At 36.7% G+C, this 20,098-nt stretch overlaps 1 protein-coding gene across 1 annotated transcript in view; it reads left to right on the top strand.

Moving 5' to 3' along the window:
- LOC18442791 (auxin efflux carrier component 1) overlaps positions 1-19,685 on the top strand; it is a 38,355-nt gene extending 18,670 nt beyond the window's left edge. Inside the window, exons 9-11 of the mRNA XM_020672587.2 lie at positions 16,559-16,716; positions 18,599-18,675; positions 19,391-19,685. Of these exons, the coding sequence (XP_020528246.2) occupies positions 16,559-16,716; positions 18,599-18,675; positions 19,391-19,457 (302 nt within the window). The 3' untranslated portion in view covers positions 19,458-19,685. The remainder of the gene's footprint in view (positions 1-16,558; positions 16,717-18,598; positions 18,676-19,390) is intronic.
- Positions 19,686-20,098: the final 413 nt, after the last annotated feature.

Genomic DNA, 20,098 nt, shown 5'->3' with positions numbered 1-20,098 from the left:
TATGTGGCATAGGAAAATGAAATACCTTCTAAATGAGCAATGTACTACTCTTGAACACCTAACTACCAATAAATAAAAACCTGAACAAGGTTTCATAGATGAACTTCTCTGTGAATATGAGACATGGGATAATGCAGCCCATATCACTTGTTTTATTTGTTAAGTGTTATGATTGATGACCTCATTCGTGAATTCGAGGGATTGACCACAGCTAAGGCCATGTAGGATGCGCGTCAACAGAAGTATCTTGGCATTTCTGATGCTCTATTATGAGCCTTATCTATGACTTTTGAGACATACAAAATACCTCCAAATGTGTCGATGGCATATCACGTAAAAAAAATGTATCAAATGATACATGACCTCAAAGCAGTTGGAAACAAATTCAATCACGAGCAACAAATGCTCGGATTGGTTAGATCTCTTCCAAAATCCTAAGAAAATATTGTCATTAATGTTGCACAATAAAGCTGTAACAACTTTTTGCCAGCTTTCCCATCACCTTGATATAGATGCTGAGTTTAGCTCATCTCTTGAGTTGGAACCGCTCTAGTATCCCAATAAAGAAAGCCTTGAGACCATAAACTTAGAGGTAAGTCAAGGAATGGGGCACCTCAAAGGAAAGAGCAACCTAAGCAAGAGGTTGAGTAAAAGAAAAAGGGTAGGCATAGACGTGGGAGGCACATGAGGGACAATTCTGAAATAACTTACTACAATTGCGACAATAGGGGCCACTATGCACAAGAATGTCCTGAACCTAAGAATGTACGAACTAATTTCCCTAGCTATGTAAATTTTTCCATTTAAGTGCTTGTTGCTCACTTACAATTTACTAGGTGGATTGTGGATTCATGAGCGACAAGGCATATAATGAGGGATCAAGAAGGGTTCATTGAGCTCCAAACTTTACCAGTTGGAAGTCGAAAGATTTTCTTTGGGAATTGCGCATCACAGGATGTGCTAGGGGTTGAAACTTACCAACTCCGATTCCGAAGTGGACGAACATTTGTGACCCATTTAATGAGATGGCTCATGACGGTTCCCATTATTTTTGGTCGGACCTTGGGTCAAGACCCCCTCTCGGACAACTGCGTGGCCTCACGTGGGTTGCTTGCGCTATCTCGTGTGTCATCCTTGCGGATAGGCAGTGTCCAACTTTGTGAGCGGATTTTGAAATATGGTGAAAAGATGGACTAGTGCACCTACCTCACCGTAGTTGCGTTCGTGGGATAAGCCCCGGGCAAACGCCCTCTTAGATCAATTCATAAAAGCCCTCCGACTGTCCAACAACTTGGTTTGGATACGTCTCCCTCTTAAACGTCAACACCTCGTCTCGTATTCTTGTTTCAATAACTACCAAAGAAGCTCGTGAACAGTATGCTACTCTTGAACGTACCTTTATTTTAGCGAATGAGTGGCTCTAGATGGTTTAGAAATGGAAGAAGAAAGTCTCTCATAGCCTGAACACTATATGACTGGGTAGTCAAAATAGCAAGAGAATCAGAGTTCTAAAGATGACTGACTCAGGAAGACTACAACTCGAGTAAAATGGGTACTAGAGGAGCGATGTCTCTTACGACCACAATTCACTGTACGAGAAGGTAGTTAGAGCAGCAATCCCAGAATTAAGACTCTAAAATACTATCTTAAAACCTCCCCGGGTTAAGCGTTTTGAGCAGTGAAAGAAGCAATCAACAAAAAGAGAGGATAAATTGACAAATGTGGATGGCTAAGCATGGGTGTGAAGTAGTGAGGTAATGAGAGGATGTTAATGAAGGTTATATGGATTGAACGTTCAGGTAGAAATGCAAGGGCGTGGATGGATGTTGAAGTAGGCACGGGAGAAGAGATTGTTGTAGATGAATTGAATGTATAGGAAGTATGTAGGATTAGGCGTGGGTGGAGGTACGCAGAGTTGAGCATGGGTGAAGGTGTACCGAGCTAAGTGCAGGTGTGCATGCGTTGTAGGGAGCACAGGTATGAGAGTGCGAGTACAAGAATGCGTCACAGAGTGCTAGTAGAGGTGTGCACGTAGAGTGTGGGTACAAGAGTGCACTGCAGGGCGTGCGTAGAGGTGTGCGAGTAGAGGTGTGTGTGTAGAGTGCATGTACAAGAGTGCGCTACAGAGCGCGCTACAGAACATGGCTAGAGGTGTGTACGTAGAGCACGGGTACGAGAGTGCGCTATAGAGCACGGGCAGAGGTGTACACTTAGAGCATGGTACAAGTGCGTCGCCGGAATCCCATTTTTCAGCGACCTCCCAAATTTGAAAATGCTCAATTCCATGTCAAAACGGAAGAAAATTATCGCAAAATGATTGTGATAGTGTCCTCTCCAAGTTGTGATGAAAATGAAGGCTTGGAACATCACAAATCAACTCACATTGATGGATGAAGAATTGTAAAATTTATGGACTTGGTCGGATTTTGGGTTCTTCTTAAAAAATTTGTTTCAATACAATCAAAGGGTATTGAAATGTTTACAAGAGTACAATGGATTCCAGGACATTTGATTGCCCAAATTGCCATCATAGGTGTCCGAAAAAGCTTCCGAAGACTAGTAATGGCAAGAGGCCCCTCATGGAGGAATGGTTTTGTCATTTATTGAAAAGTGCTTAGAGGTAGTTTGGTCATTTAGTTGACATACAGGATGATTATTTTAATTCATTAATTGTGTACTTTTTGACAATTTGGGGTACTTTTGAGCATTCCACCCCTATTTAGTGCTTGCTCTATATAAGGAAACCCATGTCACTTGTATTAGGGTCTTGAAATTTTGTCTTTGGGTCTTGAAATTTTGTCTTTTAATTATTACTGTACATGAGCATTTTGGAATGAAGCTTAGTTTATTCTCTTTGCTTTGCTCACAAGTTCAAGACTAAAGGGAGAGGAGAGAGAAACATTTGTTAGAGAGAGAAACAACCCTAGCCCACCATACACGATAAACCATTCCCTACTCCACCCTAGTCCATTTCGTATACCATCACTACCCCTTAGACCACAATACCTTACACCTCATCTCGTACACCACCCCTTACACCTCAATTTGGACCCTTTCTCTCTCATGCGCATTCAATGAGACTCATGGGGGTACACCTAGGCACATACACACCATAAGTCTACTCTATCTCCGCTCTTCTCTCTTCGTTCTTTCTCACTCTTTTCTCTCTCTCTTCCCTGCACGAGCTCAGGGCAGGCCTGTGCGTGCCCCTTTTCCCTCCTTTCTGCACTTCTTTTTCTCTCATTTTTTCTTGGCTAAAGTCACAGACCCGGGCCTAGGATGGGTCTGACTCCCTTCTCTGCCTCTACCATCTTAGTCTCGTTTTTTTTCCTACCTGCGCTCTGTAGTGCATTCTTGTACCCATGCTCTACGCACACAACAAAGAAGTATGCATTTCTTTAACCTTGAAATCTGGATCATCTGGCTTCCGATTGCACGCAAAACTTATACCAAGCTATAGCTCTTTGTAGCATGGTCGTAACAGACCTGTATTTATGATGATCTGATAACGGGATCTTAAGTTGTGGCCTTCCAAAGAATTTGATGTTTTTTTATGAATTTTCATATTTCTAAGCACATCTTCTCTCTAGAAAATCTCTCATTTCTGGACACGCCAAGATGCGCGCCTTATATGAAAATAATCGGATCGTCAAGGTCTAGCTCGTGTTCAAATTTGAACTTAATTGGACTCAAAACGAGCAAGATACAACTATTTGAAAAATCATCCCGAAACGAGAAGACACATTTTCCATAAATGGAAACTGATTCGTTGAGGCTGCGCGATAGTGTGAAACCCACCATTTTATGATAATTTAGGCCCTAGAATGGTCATGGAGGGTCTAATTGCGTCCAAAGTTAGTCACAGGGGTTTTTTTACCGTCCTGGATCTAATGGTGGTGGTCTAGTATTGTTTTGAGATACAAATAATAGGGTTGTAGTTGTAGGGTCTATTTTCAACATGACATGAACTAGATTTGAGAATCAAGTTTCGTTGTGATTATATCAAAACTTATCATAATGTGATGAAACTTTGTGAGTGTCCTTAGGGTATCCCAAACTAACGTTTCATGAATTTTGAAGCCATTCTGATACTCCGTCAGGGGTTGCCCAGTATTAAGCTTATTGTTGTAGTGTTCTCGTGGTTTGGCGGTACCTTGGGTACCGACGAGACCAGGTTACTATTGGCTCTTTTCTTATTTGACTCGGACATACAAGTACGTAAAAAATGACATAAATTTTTTATCATATTTATCGATGATTATTCTCGCCATGGTTATGTACACCTAATCTCACATAATTCGCAAGCAATAGACTACTTTCACCATTGTATGCTAAAGGTTGAAAATCTATTGGACAGAAGAATTAAGGTTCTTTGCACTGATCTAGGGTGAAAATACCTATCAGATCAATTTAAAAAGCTTTGTGAAGATAAAGAAATCTATAGACAAGAGACAATGTCCTTCACTCCACAACAAAATAGTGTTGCAGAAAGAATGAATCGTACTATGTTGGACACAGTGAGGTCTATGATGGTTCATGCCAACCTCTCAATACCATTTTAGGAAGATGAACTCCTTATTACGATATATGTTTTATACAGAGTGCCATCAAAATTTGCTACCAAGACACCTTATGAGTTATAAATAGGTAGAAAGCTTGAGCTTTTCCATTTATGTCCTTGGGGGTAAGCTGAACATGTTCACATCCCTTCTCCGTTGACAGGGAAACTGGACAAGGGATCCCTTGAATGTGTTTTTGTCAGATATTCTGAGCACTCAAATGGATATGCGTTTTGTTAAGAACGTGATGGGGGCAAGATGAAAGAAATAGAATCTCGAGATGTAGATTTTTTAGAGACGAAATTCCTTAACAAGAAACGATCTCGTATGTATGAAGAGCTGTATAAAGAGCATGAATCTCAAAGAAAAATTGAGGTGGTTCCTCCACTTAACGGTATTGTGGGGATCTTTCTATGATTTTCAGTGATAGTAGGAGTGAACCATTGGTTGAGAATGGGCAAATGATCAAGATTAAGTCACCGATCATGCTATAGGCACTTATTGAGAGTCAATCGTTGGTCGAACTTTGAAGGAGTCAACAAGGGAAAGTTCCTCATAGAAACTTTGAAGTAGAGGGTCTCACACGGATTTCACTTGATGCTGATGAGCTTAGCTCATTCCAAGAGGCCTTGAATTCTTATGTAGTGGATAATTAGATGTTTACTATGAAATATGAGCTTAGTTTCATGAAGCACAATCGCATTTAGAAACTTGTGGATCTACTGCCCAATAGAAGATCAATTGAAAACAAGTAAATCTTGAAAATCAAGAGGAAGGCAGATGAAACTATAGATAAGTATAAAGCTGTCACACTCAGAGAATTTACAATACTGATATTCCTGAGATGTGACAGTCAAAACATATATACATCTCTTTTTAGGACAAATTTACAATGGCGAATTCTTACAATGTAACAAAAGAAAGTTTAAGCACAACCACAATATCTTCCAGAGTTGATCATGATGAGTACTCAAAATGAAACTGCAGTAATCCTGAGAAAAAAAATGTTTACTATAATTTGATCAATTTGGCTACTCAGTAAGTGATCATCATAATCCTAAAAATAATCATAGTTGAAAGATATCAATATTTTCAAAAAGGAGATCTATTAATAGAAATACATTACCAATTTCACTTTCAAAAATGCATAATTAAGTATAATTCGAATAATTGAAATGCATATAACATTTTAAGGGCAACGCATAATTCAAAGGATTTCACAAATTACCCTACTGGTGTCCCAAGTAGGTCACCTATATACCTCATCAGCGTCCTGATGGGTCCACTTAATCCTTATCGACGTCCCAGATAGGTCCACTTATACCTCACCGCCGTATCGGATGAGTCCACTTAATCCCTATCAGCGTGCCGGATAGGTCCACTTATACCTCACCGACGAACAGGATGAATCCACTTGCATACTTAAAGTATTTCTAAATATCTTTAAACATTTGAAAGCAGCAATATCATGTACTCAACATATCACTAAAATTGTTAATATGAATTTCACTGAAACCATTAATAATAGTCACTTTCAATAACATTTCAAAAATAACCAGTCAAATATTTTGGGCTCAAATTCAAAAAGGTAGCAGTTCGTAAAGACATTCTAGCATAATTACCAATCTAGTATGTATAGAAAAACTCTTATAGAAATCCAAGAACAGGGAATTATCACAATTTATGGGATGTCAATTCGAAAAAAAACATTTCACAGACAATGCTATAATCAAATGCAAAAATATCAGTTTTGAAATAATGAGGCAGTCATTTGCACATAAAACTTATGAAATAAATATCCTGGACAAATATATCACTATAAATTAAAACAAACTATTTTTCAGGAAGAGTATGTCACTTATACATAAAACGTACAATATTTAAAATTTATAACAATATTCGGACATGTTACAATTTTGTTGAAAGAGGAAATACAATAATTTACAGTATCTAAACTCATAACAGTAAACAAATATATCACAATTTTATTAAAAAGATTATTTTTCAAGACAATGAGGTCACTTACTTTTGATGACTATGGATCTTCAAAGGCAGTGTGCTCCATGGGACACCACAGGGTAATCCTACTAAGCTCATTATGGGGCCACTTCTCCCATTCTCTCTCTCTCTCTCTCTCTCTCTCTCTCATTCTTATTTAGACTCTCTTCTAAGCTCAACTTGTGGGTTAACTGAATGGGTAGATAGGAGGAGATATAGAGAGAGATAAAGAGAGAGGCAGTGTATGGAAGTAGAGAGAGAAGAAAAAGGCATTCGTGACACCTCAGTTAACAAGTGTCACACCCCAAGAATTTAACCAACTTTCCATGTAAAACCTTGAAGCAATTGATGGTAGACCTAAGGTCCACCCAAATACAATTGCACCGTCCAAAACCTTTGTTATTATTGAAACATTTTTATAAAAAGCTAATGCTCTTATTATTTGGCATCCTCAAGAAAAAATGTGAAGTTATCGGCCAATGAATATTGGGCATAATATTAATCATTATGAGAGAATACTAATTATTTTCGACATAATGAACTATCACTTCAAAATTATTTATTTCCTGTAAGTATTTTATTTATTTATTTATTTCTATTAACACCATTAATATATATATATATTCCAAAAGTTTTAGGATTGTTACATTCTTCCCCCCTTAAAGAAATTTAGTGCTCTAAATTTTTGTATCTGATTACTGAAAAAGATAGGGATATTTTTCTCTGATATCGTCTTCTCGTTCTCAAGTCGACTCCCCTCTTGATTTGTACTGCCATAATATACGGACCAAAGGAATCTCATTATTGCACAACACGTGTACCCTTCTATCCAGTATCAAAATTGGCTGCTCAATGAAGGATAGGTCCTTCCTGATCGAGATGGTTTATATTTCAAGATATGAGATGGGTCGGGCTGATATTTTCGTAGTGATGATACATGGAAGACGTTATGAACGTTTGCCAATTCGGGTGGTAAGACAAGTCTATAAGCGACACCTCCAATTCTTTCCAGGATTTCAAATGGTCCGATGTAATGTGGGCTCAACTTTCCTTTCTTGCCGAATCTCATAATGCTTTTTATTTATGAGATCTTTAAGAAAACTCGATCACCTTCCTTAAATTCAAGATCTCTCTGTCGGTTTTCGGCATAACTCTTTTGTCGACTCTGAGCTGTCTTGAGCCTTTCTCGAATTAATGCTATCTTATCTGTGGTTACCTGGACAATTTCTGATCGCAAAATCTTTCTTTCACCAACCTCGTTCCAACAGATGGGTGATCTGCATTTCCTTATATACAAGGCTTCATATGGTGCCATCTGAATACTGACTTGAAAGCTATTATTATAAGCAAACTCAATCAGGGGTAAATGGTCATCCCAGCTTCCTGTAAAGTCAATGACACAGGCCCTCAGCATATCTTCCAAGGTTTGGATGGTCCTCTCCGATTGTCCATCAGTTTGGGGGTGAAAGGCAGTGCTAAAGGTGAGTCTCGTCCCCATGGCTGACTGGAGCCTAGCCCAAAATTTAGAAGCAAATCGAGTATCCCTGTAGGATACAATACTGACCGGAACTCCATGCAACCGCACTATTTCTTTAATGTACAACTGGGTCAGTCGATCCAAAGTGTACGTCGTGCGAATCGATAGAAAATGGGCAGCTTTGGTCAGCCGGTCTACAATGACCCAAGTGTTATCATGTCTTGAATTTGTTCTAGGCGAGCCAGAGAAAAAATCCATAGAGATGTGCTCCCACTTCCACTTTGGCACGGGTAAAGCCTGCAACAACCCCGCGGGCCTTTGATGCTCAGCTTTTACTTGCTGGCATGTTAGGCACTTAGACACAAATAGTACTACCTCTTTTTTCATATTACTCCACCAAAAGGTTTCTTCAGGTCCTGATACATTTTAATACTTTCGGGATGTATCGTATAACGAGAGTGATGTGCTTCTTCTAAGATAGCTTTCTTCACACTCTCATCATTCGAGACACAAACCCGACCTTTGAATCTTAGCAAATCCTCACTACATATAGAGAATTTGTCTCTCTTTCCTAGCTTCACCTCTTCTACAATTGTTATAAGCTGAGGGTCTTTCTTTTGTGCTGATCGGATCTGTTGGATTAATTACGGTTCTGCCCTAATGTTGGCAATCATACTTACCACACCATTAATGGACGGAGTCGGATGCCAATCCACTATTTCCTCTAACAATCTCATTTCTTGGATCATTAGATGAGCTAAGACTCCCGTAGATTTTCTACATAGAGTGTCGGCCACAGCATTAGCTTTTCCTGAATGATAATGGATTGTACAATCATAATCTTTTAAGAAATCCATCCATCTTATCTGCCGCATATTTAAATCCTTCTGAGAGAAGAGGTATTTCAAGCTCTTATGTTCCGTGTATATTTCGAATTGCTCACCATATAGATAATGCCTTCACATTTTCAAAGTGAATACTATTGCAGCTAGCTCCAAGTCATGAATTGGATATTTTTTCTCATATACTTTCAACTGCTGGATGCATATGCCACTACTTTCCCATATTGCATTAATACACAGCTCAAGCCTTTATGTGAAGCATCACTATAAATCACAAATCCCCCACTCCCTTCAGGAATAGTTAAAATAGGTGTTGAAGTTAATCGAACTTTTAGTTCTTGAAAACTCTCCTCACATTCACTTGTCCACTCAAATTTGACTATTTTAGGTGTCAATCGAGTCAATGGGGTTGCGATTCGAGAAAATCCTTCTACAAATTTTCTATAATAACCTGCAATCTCAAAAAACTTCGAACTTTAGTCACATTACTTGGTTGTTTCCAATTAACAACGGCTTCAACCTTTAAAAGATCAACTGATAGACCTTTTTTTGATATGACATGTCCTAAAAATATCACTTGTTCAAGCCAAAATTCACATTTACTAAGTTTGACATACAATTTCTTTTCTCTTAATATTTGCAATACCATTCTTACATGCTGCTCATGTTCCTTCTGATTCTTGGAATAAATTAAAATATCATCGATGAATACCACAATAAATTTATCCAAAAAGGGCTTAATGACCCGATTCATCAAATCCATAAATGCAGCTGGTGTATTGGTTAATCCAAAAGGCATGACTAAAAATTTATAATGTCCATACCTTGCTCTAAAAGCTTTCTTGGGAATATCTTCACTTTTAATCTTAAGCTGATGGTATCCAGATCTAAGATCAATTTTTTAAAACACTTGTGATCCTTGTAATTGATCAAATAAATCATCATCTCTAAGTAATAGATACTTATTTTTCACTGTCACTTGGTTCAACTGTCTATAATCGATACATAATCTCATGGTCCCATCTTTCTTTTTAACAAACAGTACCGGAGCACCCCAAGGTGACACACTGGGCTTGATAAAACCTTTATCTAATAATTCTTCCAATTGTTGTTTAAGTTCCTTAAGTTCTACAGGTGCCATTTTGTAAGGTGCCTAAGAAATTGGGGCTACCCCTAACAATAATTCAATAGAGAATTCAATTTTCCTGTCAGGCGGTAATCTTAGCAATTCTTCAAGGAAAACGTCGGGAAATCCTTGGATAACCGGAGTGGTATCCAAATTTATCTTTTCCTTCCTATCTTCTTTGATATAGGCAATAAAGCCTTGACACCCTTTTCGAAGGAGGCGATTAGCTCGAATATAGGAGATTAAATATGATGGGGAGTCTTCTTTGATACCATTGAAGTCAAATACTGGTTGATTCGGAATACTAAAGGTAACCATTTTCTTGTAACAATAAATACTTGCGTGGTATATAGAAAGCCAATCCATGCTTAATATTACATCGAAATCTTGAATTTCTAAGAGTATTAAATCAATCAACAGTTCATTTTCTTCTATCTTTATTGCACAGGAGTTGTACATTATATTGGTGTCACTTGAATTTCCCATCGGTGTGGCTACCTCTAGAATGTATTCTAATTGTTCCAGTTCTACCTTTAAGTGGCATGCAAAGTGTGGTGACACAAATGAATGAGTAGATCCAGGATCAATCAAAACATGAGCTACTTTTTGAAAGATAATAAGAGTAGCTTGGATCACTGATTTTGAGGCCTGAGCGTCTTGCTGGGTGATCGCAAATACTCTTCCCTTCATCAGAGGCTTTTGAGCTATCTCTCCCTGCTTTGGAAGTTGTTGCATCTGTAAGCTAAGACATTATCTAATCTGGTGCCCCAATTTTCCACATTTAAAACATGTTCTAATATTCCAATAACAAGGGCTCGATCCATACTTTTTACCACATTTTTTACATGGTTCTATTGGGCTTTGAAGTGGCAAGGACCTTGGCTTCTTGTTTGCCCTTTCAAACTATTGTTGATTTGATGATGTGGGTCTAACCTGACTTTTCTGATTTTTTATTTTTTGGTAATCTTCGAAATCGGTTTCGACAATTTGGGCTCGATCCACTATTTCAGTATAAGTTCTCAATTTTAAGACTGATATTCTGCTTCTAATAGCTGGTTTGAGACCCCTTTCAAAAAAATTTCACCGTTCTTGCCTCATTGTTAAACATATGTGATGCAAACCTGGCCAATTTAGTAAACTTGGCCTCGTACTGTGCTTCTGTCCCGTTTCCTTGAATTAATTCTAGTAATTCCATTTCTTTTTGGTCTCGAATAAAATCTAGGAAATACTTTTCATTAAATGCCTCTAGAAATACTTCCTAAGTCAAGGGTTTATTTTCTTTGACCAATACTCCTTTCGTCATTCGTCACCAATGTTGTGCTTCACCTTCTAACATAAAAATTGCCGAGGCTACCTTCCTATCATTAGGACATTCCATTGACTTCGAATATTTTCTCCAATTGCATAATCTATCCCTCGGCTTCCAGTGGGTTTACAACACCTTAAAAAAAGGTGGGTTTAATTTATTAAATTGTTCGATATTACTCCCACCATTTCCCGAAACTGACTGCTTGGGTGGATTGTTGTTTTCCATCTGATGTTGCATTAGAGTAACTATATTTTCCAAGGCTTTGTGAATTCCTACCATATTAGCTTCAGCTATTCTGGATCTTGACTTCATCCTGATCTGTACACGTAATAAATGTGATTTTAAGTACATTCTTTTTAAATTTCTTAGGAGTATTAGACCTATTTCTCTGTTACCATAATTGTCATACCCTAAGAATTTACAATACTGATATTCCCGAGATGTGACAGTCAAAACATATATACATCTCTTTTTAAGACAAATTTACCATGGCGAATTCTTACAAAGTAACAAAAGAAAGTTTAAGCACAACTACAATATCTTCCAGAGTTGATCCTGACGAGTCTTCAAAATGAAGTAGCAGTTATCCTGAAAAACAAAATGTTTACCATAATTTGATGAGTTTGGCTACTCAGTAAGTGATCATCATAATCCTAAAAATAATCATGGTTGAAAGATATCAATATTTTCAAAAAAGAGATCAATTAACAGAAATACATTAATAGTTTCACTTTGAAAAATGCATAATTAAGTATAATCTGAATAAATGAAATGTATATAACATTTTAATGGCAGTGCATAATTCAAAGGATTTCATAAATTACCCTACTGACGTCCCAAGTAGGTCACCTATATACCCCATCAGCGTTCTGATGGGTCTACTTAATCCCTATCAGCGTCCCAGATAGGTCCACTTAATCCCTGCAGGTCCACTTATACCTCACCGACGTACCGGATGAGTCCACTTAATCCCTACCGGTGTACCGGATAGGTCCACTTATATTTCACCGACGAACCGGATGAGTCCACTTGCATACTTAAAGTATTTCTAAATCTCTTTAAACATTCGAAAGCAACAATATCCTGTACTCAACATATCACTGAAATTATTAATTTGAATTTCACTGAAACCATTAATAACAATCACTTTCAATAACATTTCAAAAATAACCAGTCAAATATTTTGGGCTCAAATTCAGAAAGGTAGCAATTCGTAAAGATATTCTAGCATAATTGCCAATCTAGTATGTATAGAAAAACTCTTATAGAAATCCAAGAATACAGAATTATCACATTTTATGGGATGTCAATTTGCAAATAAACATTTCACAGACAATGCTATAATCAAATGCAAAAATATCAGTTTTCAAATAATAAGGCAGTCATTTGTACATAAAACTTATAAAATACAGATCCTGGACAGAAATATCACTATCTATTAAAAAAGACTCTTTTTCAGGAAGATGATGTTACTTACACATAAAACGCACAATATTTAAAATTTATAACAATAATCGGACATGTTACAATTTTGTTAAAAGAGGAAATACAATAATTTACAGTATCTAAACTCGTAACAGTAGACAAATATATCACAATTTTATTAAAATGATTGTTTTTTAAGACAATGAGGTCACTTACTTTTGATGACTATGGATCTTCAAAGGTAGTGTGCTCCATGGGACAATACAGGGTAATCCTACTAAGCTCATTATGGGGTCGTTCCTCCCATTCTCTCTCTCTCTCTCTTATTCTTATTTAGACTCTCCTCTATGCTCAACTTGTGGGCTAACTGCATGCGTAGATAGGAGAAGGAGATATAGAGAGTGATAAAGAGAGAGGCGGTGTATGGAAGGAGAGAGAGAAGAAAAAGGCATTCGTGACACCTCAGTTAAGAAGTTTCACACCCCAAGAATTTAACCAACTTTCCATGTAAAACCTTGAAGCAATTGATAGTGGACCTAAGGTCCACCCAAATACAATTGCACCATCCAAAAATTTTGTTATTATTGAACCAGTTTTATAAAAAGCTAATGCTCCTATTATTTGGCATCCTCAAGAAAAAATGTGAAGTTACCGCCCAATGAATATTGGGCATAATATTAATCATTATGAGAGAATACTAATTATTTTCGACATAATGAACTATCACACAAAATTATTTATTTCTTGTAAGTATTTTATTTATTTATTTTATTTTATTTATTTTGTATTTATTTCTATTAACACCATTAATATATATATATTTATTTATTTATTTATTTTATTTTATTTTTTCTTCCCAAAAGTTTTAGGATTGTTACAAAAGCTCTCTAAGTGACGAAAGGGCTCACCCAAATTGAAGGAGTGGGCTACACTGAGACATTCTCTCTGGTGGTGAGAATGATATCGATTCGCTTAATTCTAGCAATCCTTGCATTATGGACCGGGAACTTTTCTAAATAGATGTAAACACTGCTTTTTTGAATTGTCACTTGATGGAAGAATGGAGCAACTTAAAAGTTTTGTAGCATCTGGCCTTGACCACAAAGTGTGCAAGCTCAAGAAGTCCATATATGGTCTCAAGCAATCATCAAGACAATGGTATATCAAATTCTATAGGGATAGAATGACTTATGGTTTTGAAATTCTTAAAGCACCACTGTGTATACATTAAGAAGTATAAGAAAAATATCCAGATATTGTCTTTGTATGTTGACGAGATTTTATTAGCTGGGATTAACCTGGAGTAACTTTTATCCACAAAGGAATGGTTATCCTCCAAATTTAAGATAAAGGAAATGGGTGAAGCGAGTTACATACTCGGTGTTAAGATACATCATGATTGCTCTCAAAGATTTCTTGTTATGTCACAAGAAACATAAATCCAACGGATTCTTGAGCCATTCGATATACAATACTTGAAACCCATACATACTCCAGCTGAGAAAAGACATATTATTGGTCTCGACATGCGTCCGCAGTCAAAAGCTGAGAGGAATAAAATGTCTCATATTCCATATACAAGTGCGGTTGATAGTTTGATGTACGTGATGCTCTACATGCCTTCAGATATTACCTATGCAATTGGTGTCGTTAGTCGATATAAGAGTAATCTAGGACAATGTCATTGACAAGCAATGAAGAGGATTTTTCGATACCTTCGAGGAACTTCGAGTCATATACTATGTTTCCAAGGAACCGATTTACGGTTACGAGGATATAATGTTGTTGATTGAGCAGCAAACCTAGATGAGCGTAAATTGATTTCAGGTTATGTCTTCTTACGAGGATGCGATGCAGTCTCTTGGTCTAGCAAGAAGTAGTCGTGTGCCACTCTCTCCACGATGGAGTCTAAATACATTGCTTGTAGTGGAACAATACAAAAAGCCGTATAGTTGAGAAGATTCCTAAATAACGTGGGTGTTGTTGCAACTGCTAATAAGCTTATCACTATATTTTGTGATAATACAATGGCACTTGCTTTTGTAAAAGTCCTAAGTACCATGGAAAGTCAAAGGACATTGATGTTAGATATTAATATATTTGAGATATTGTTGCGCATAGACAGATGGTGTTAACTCATATTCCTACAATTGAAATGGTGTTGGATCCCTTAACTAAGGCAATTGTCAAGGCTACATATCAGACTCTTGTAAGAACTATCGGCCTCTAGACCCTATGAGTATGCATCACACTATAGGATATTGATACCATGTTATAATGGAATATAGATGTTATTTTATGTTATAATGGATTATTTGTGCACTTTAATACACACACAACGAATATTATCATTTAATTCATTGGCAGACTAGAGCTCCCTATTCACACGAGCTACCCTCAATATTTGGGAGATTGGAGGATGAGATATACACACAGTATGTTTATCACCTAGACCAAGGATTTGATATGAGATTCCATAAGGGAATTGGTATGAACCTTTCAAATTGACATCCCTAAGATCATGTAGGTTGTAAGTAGCCAGGGATGAACATGAAGGATGTTTAAGTTGATGCATGGATGTGATAATGGGTCATTAGGTGGCGATCGGTTGTATGGTTGTGAAAAAACTATAACCTGTATGGTGTGGATTTTCGACGCGCATATGATGTGATCCACCATGACGTGTGATTCATACCACACATGTTATTTTAATGACCAAAACACCTACTCGTATGGAAAAAGATGATCCACGTTCATTTTTGCCACTGTGCGCTTGTTTGGGACATTGCTGAGACAATGGTCGGGTCTGAATAGAATAATGTAAGTTGTAAGGGAATACCATTTGATATCACACTCTGTTTTGGCACCACAAGAAAATAATACACATTGAGCGCGTATTTAAAATAATTTTGTAGGAATGGTCTAAGTAATCTTCTGAACTGTGCTCTTGAGGGATTAGTTGAGAACATAGCTCAATGTGGTCAAATTGGGTTTACAGTAGGTAGGGCAGTTTTTGTTTTGTAGGTATTGGAGAGATGAGGTGTTCCATGCCAGTAGGTTGGAAATTTCGTATAGTTGTATTTAACAGAATATTGGCTCGAATAGATGGCACACTGCATTTTCCTTTTGTATGAAAGAATACTCTCAATGCAGTAATTAACAACAACTCTTATTTGGGCATGCAACCCCTCCCACATATGGGAGGAGTGTGAGATGTAGATATGAGGTTGCATCCTTAGTGTTAGGGTACACCCAAGTGGACCATACGCCCTTCATGATTTGACTTATGTTATTTCATAAGAGGGAGGTACGGAGGGGTTTGACCTCTTTATGAGGGGGTTACCCTCCTATGAATGGCACGCACTATGCACCATTTGGGTGCCCATTCATGAGAACGTTACTCCCACATAAAAGAGAGGGCCTTTCTCTCACTATAAAAAAATGAGGGTGAAGGTCTCTACATACAACAACACACAAGAAAAGTGTGAGAGCTCCTCTTGAGAAAGAGAGAAAATGAGAGAGAGAGAGAGAGAGAGTACAATCCCTCTCTCTAAGAGATAGAATTGTGCATTGAGCTCGGACTTCTCCTCATATCGCATTTATTAGAGTATTCATGAGCCTCCACCTCACTCGGGATTGCAGTGTGGAACTAATTTTGACAGCTCTAGTAGTTGTCGAACTTGCCTACGCGAGTCTATCATCCATCTCCAAATTCGTTCATCAAAAATTTGTTGGCGAGCACTCAGGTATAATACTCGATTCCCGGTTCCAAATATGATACATAGGTACGAGACAATCTTGACGTTGTGTTTGTGCTTGCAGGTCTTTTCATGGCATCCCAAAATAAAATAATAGCATGCGGAATTCGTAGGGCTACCGTAGCCATGGTTGTGAGATTTCTCCTCGGCCCAGGGGTCATGGCTGCCTGCTCTTTAGCACTTGGTCTTCGGGGCAAGTTGTTACATATAGCAATTGTACAGGTATGCCCATTAAGTAATGTATTGGCTAAATTATGAGAACTTAAACTGAAGTGTTGAACCTCCTTTGGCCATTTGATTTAGAGTTCTTATTCTTGCAACAGGGTTAACCGAGCACGTAAGGTTGATATGCTTGACTGAACAATAGTTGCAATTTGCTAACTACTAAAGCAGCAAACAATATAGCATTCGATTAAAAGATTGAAACATGATTATTTCAAAAAAATCACCTCTTTTTTTTTAAAAAAAATGTTATGAACTCCCAATATTTCGAAAGATCTTCAAGTAAATCATATGTTTTTTAATAGAAACGTTATAAACTTTTCAAAAACACTTTCTTCCTTATAACTATATTCTTCATGATTTAATAACATTGAATTTTTGTTTAGAGATAAGTAAATTAAAATTGAGAGCAAATTAAGAATCTTGATTTAACAAAACAATCCATCAAATATTTTCACGAATATATTCCCTTAAGAAAAGTGTTCTAAAAAATACAACCAATATTCCCCAAGTAAACTATCAAAACAATCTTATATCTCAAAATAATAAGTAGAGTTAGAATAATAATAACCCCATGAAAAATATTTTGTTTTCTCTAAACCCTAGAGAGCCATTATAAAGAGCAAGAGGGAGATTTAGTGACAACTAAAGATTTAAGAAGCTAGGAATTCAGAGTGAGATTCAAATTCTTAGATTTGCTTAAGCATTTTGTTGTTTTTTTTCAACATACATAACTTTGATTAATTTTGCCTTTCATTATTTTTTATTTCGTTGGTATATAGTATATATAGCATTGCTTTTTGGATGGACCGCTATTTTACATGCTGGGTTTTTTATGTTGTAGTTAACTGCATTCTTATACGGAGGGTCTCTTTCAATTTTATTTTTTCGAATAATAATCCTATACCTTGGGTTACAGTTCTTGTCTTGTTATTTGCTAATGTAGTTCTTGTGTTTAGTATTGTGGTCAGTTTTTAATTGTTACTCTCAATAAATATGTGACATGTCGAGTAAGTAGTGCTCTTGTATTTGTTGAAAGTTTAGACAAAAATTGTCCTGTATTCCCTAATGATAGTAGTTAAGGACATGAAATTATTGTTCAACGACTTTAATGTATTTATATAATAATGATAAATGATAATCCTACACTATATCATCTTTACATATCCGATTTTTTAACTCTGTTTTTTGTGCCAAAATTGAAATATTTATGATTTTTTTTTGTGGTAAATCATTGAGGAAAATATTTATGATTCTTTTTAACTTAACCTTATTTTTGGGAATCCGTATTTTTGGTTAGATTATTTATCTCCAATATTTCAGAACAAAACTAAGTTATTACTGATATTTTAGTTTTCCAAAATACTATGATTCCTTACCTTGTTGAGCTGATCTCGATCACTTCATTTAAGCAAGGGCCGAAGTGTGTTGAAGTCAACATGTTACTTTGCAAATTACACAAGTACCAAATAAGAAAAGGCACATATATAGTATGAGATCATTTATTTTTGTACAAGGAGGTCTCAATCATTCTTAGCCATTAGATGTCATATTTAATTGATTGAAGTGTGTCACAAAATTCAATAAATTTTGTTTTGGATATTGTGCTTGGTTAATGATATATTCCCAACTACCCGATTTCACATCTAACCATCAATAGCAGTTGCGAACACCTTGTACAAAAAATAAATGGTCTCATTATACATATTTTCAATAAAAAAAGTTTTGTTTGTAGAAATACGAACTCTAATGTGATAAAACATATTTCTTATAATTATCCATGTTTAACATGAGATAATTTTAGTATAAGAAATTATATTGCTTGTTTATCTAATTAATAGGTTATCCATCATCTTTATCAATGCTGAATCAATGACTGCAGGCTGCTCTTTCCCAAGCAATCACTCCATTTATTTACGCTAAAGAGTACAATGTGCACCCAGATATTATAAGTAGCATGTGAGCACCACTAACCCTCTTGTTCATGGGGAAATTTTCCATACTTTCCCATCATGTATATCTTTTATACCTCCTCTCGTATCCAGGTGTCTAATTTAGACGGACGGCTGAGGTTACTTGTCTCAAAATATCACAAGTGTGCCACTATGTGATCTAGGTGACATCTAGAAGTATTTTATTTTTAATTTTTTTTTTTACAATCATATGAATATGAACTTAGGTGTGTCATCATCTCAATGGGACTCACCTTAAGAAAAAAATTTTAAAAACATTATTGTTAAAAAAATAGCTAAAATACCCCTGAAAAATTTAAGGATATTTTGATCAAAAAATATTTAAAAAACATTATTCTTAAAAAAAAAAAAAAAGCAAAAAATACCCCTGAAAGTGAAATTTTTAAGGGCACTTTGATCAATTCTTGGAAATTTCTTTTCTTACTTTTTGAAGGTGCGAGTTTAAGAGGGGAGTGGAAGCCCCAAATTTGGGGTCAAAATGTTTTGCAGAAGAAAATTAAAAATAAAACAATATATAGGTTTAACATTATGAATGGGGTCATCTCACCTGTTCATTTAGATCAGACAACCAGGAGATGGGGGAAGTGTATAAAATGTATATAGCGAGGAAGTACAGAAAGGTTTCCCTATTATATATTTTAAAAGTTGGAGTTTTTACACAATTTTTTGAAGGATTTTGATGACATCTTGTTTTAATGTAGGGTCGTTTTCGGAATGCTGGTTTCCTTGCCAATAACATTGGCCTACTACGCGTTGCTTGACATCTAAGTGAGACAGAGAGAAGGTGGGACTAAGATGGTTACATGGAAAATTAGTTGAGATGAGTGGTTCAGATCTCATCATGCCAATTTCAAATGGACTGCTCGGATTAAAAAATCCAACATTTGCTAACTCGGATTGATGTTTTGGGATATGTCTTAAAATTGTGAGGGCATTTTGGCTTACAGCGGTTGAATCTTCTAATCGAAAACAATCCTTTCTATATTATTCTCTAAATAATTCCTTTTATGGTATGTAAATAATCATTCAGTAGTTACATTTTACATTTCCATAGTAGCTATTTAGGGCTGGTAACATCCCAGCCCAGCCTTGACCCTAGCCCGGCCCTAGCATTACATGGTCGGCTTGAGCCCCATCGGAACTGGGCTGAAAAGGCCCAGGCCTAGGCCGACCTTTGAACATGGGTCATGGTCGTCTAGCCTGACAACCTTTGTGGCCTAAGACCTAGTTTTTTTTATGGCAAAGCCAGGCTGCATGGCCCTTTGCCTATAGCCACATATTTTAAGGACCGTAAAGGCGGTCCCAGCAGCTCCATTAAAGAATGGATTTATTTGAACATAAGTGGATTATTTTGGCAATCATTTTCCAATAAGTGGGCGATTGAAGGGCCTGTCACCTTGACTAGTGGA

This window comes from Amborella trichopoda, chromosome 1 (assembly GCF_054954075.1).
Source record: "Amborella trichopoda isolate Santa Cruz 75 chromosome 1, AtrichopodaSantaCruz75HAP2 v2.0, whole genome shotgun sequence".
Taxonomy (NCBI): Eukaryota; Viridiplantae; Streptophyta; class Magnoliopsida; order Amborellales; family Amborellaceae; genus Amborella; species Amborella trichopoda.
Note: the sequence above shows the minus strand (reverse complement) of the source record. Positions and strands in the feature narration are given on the sequence as shown.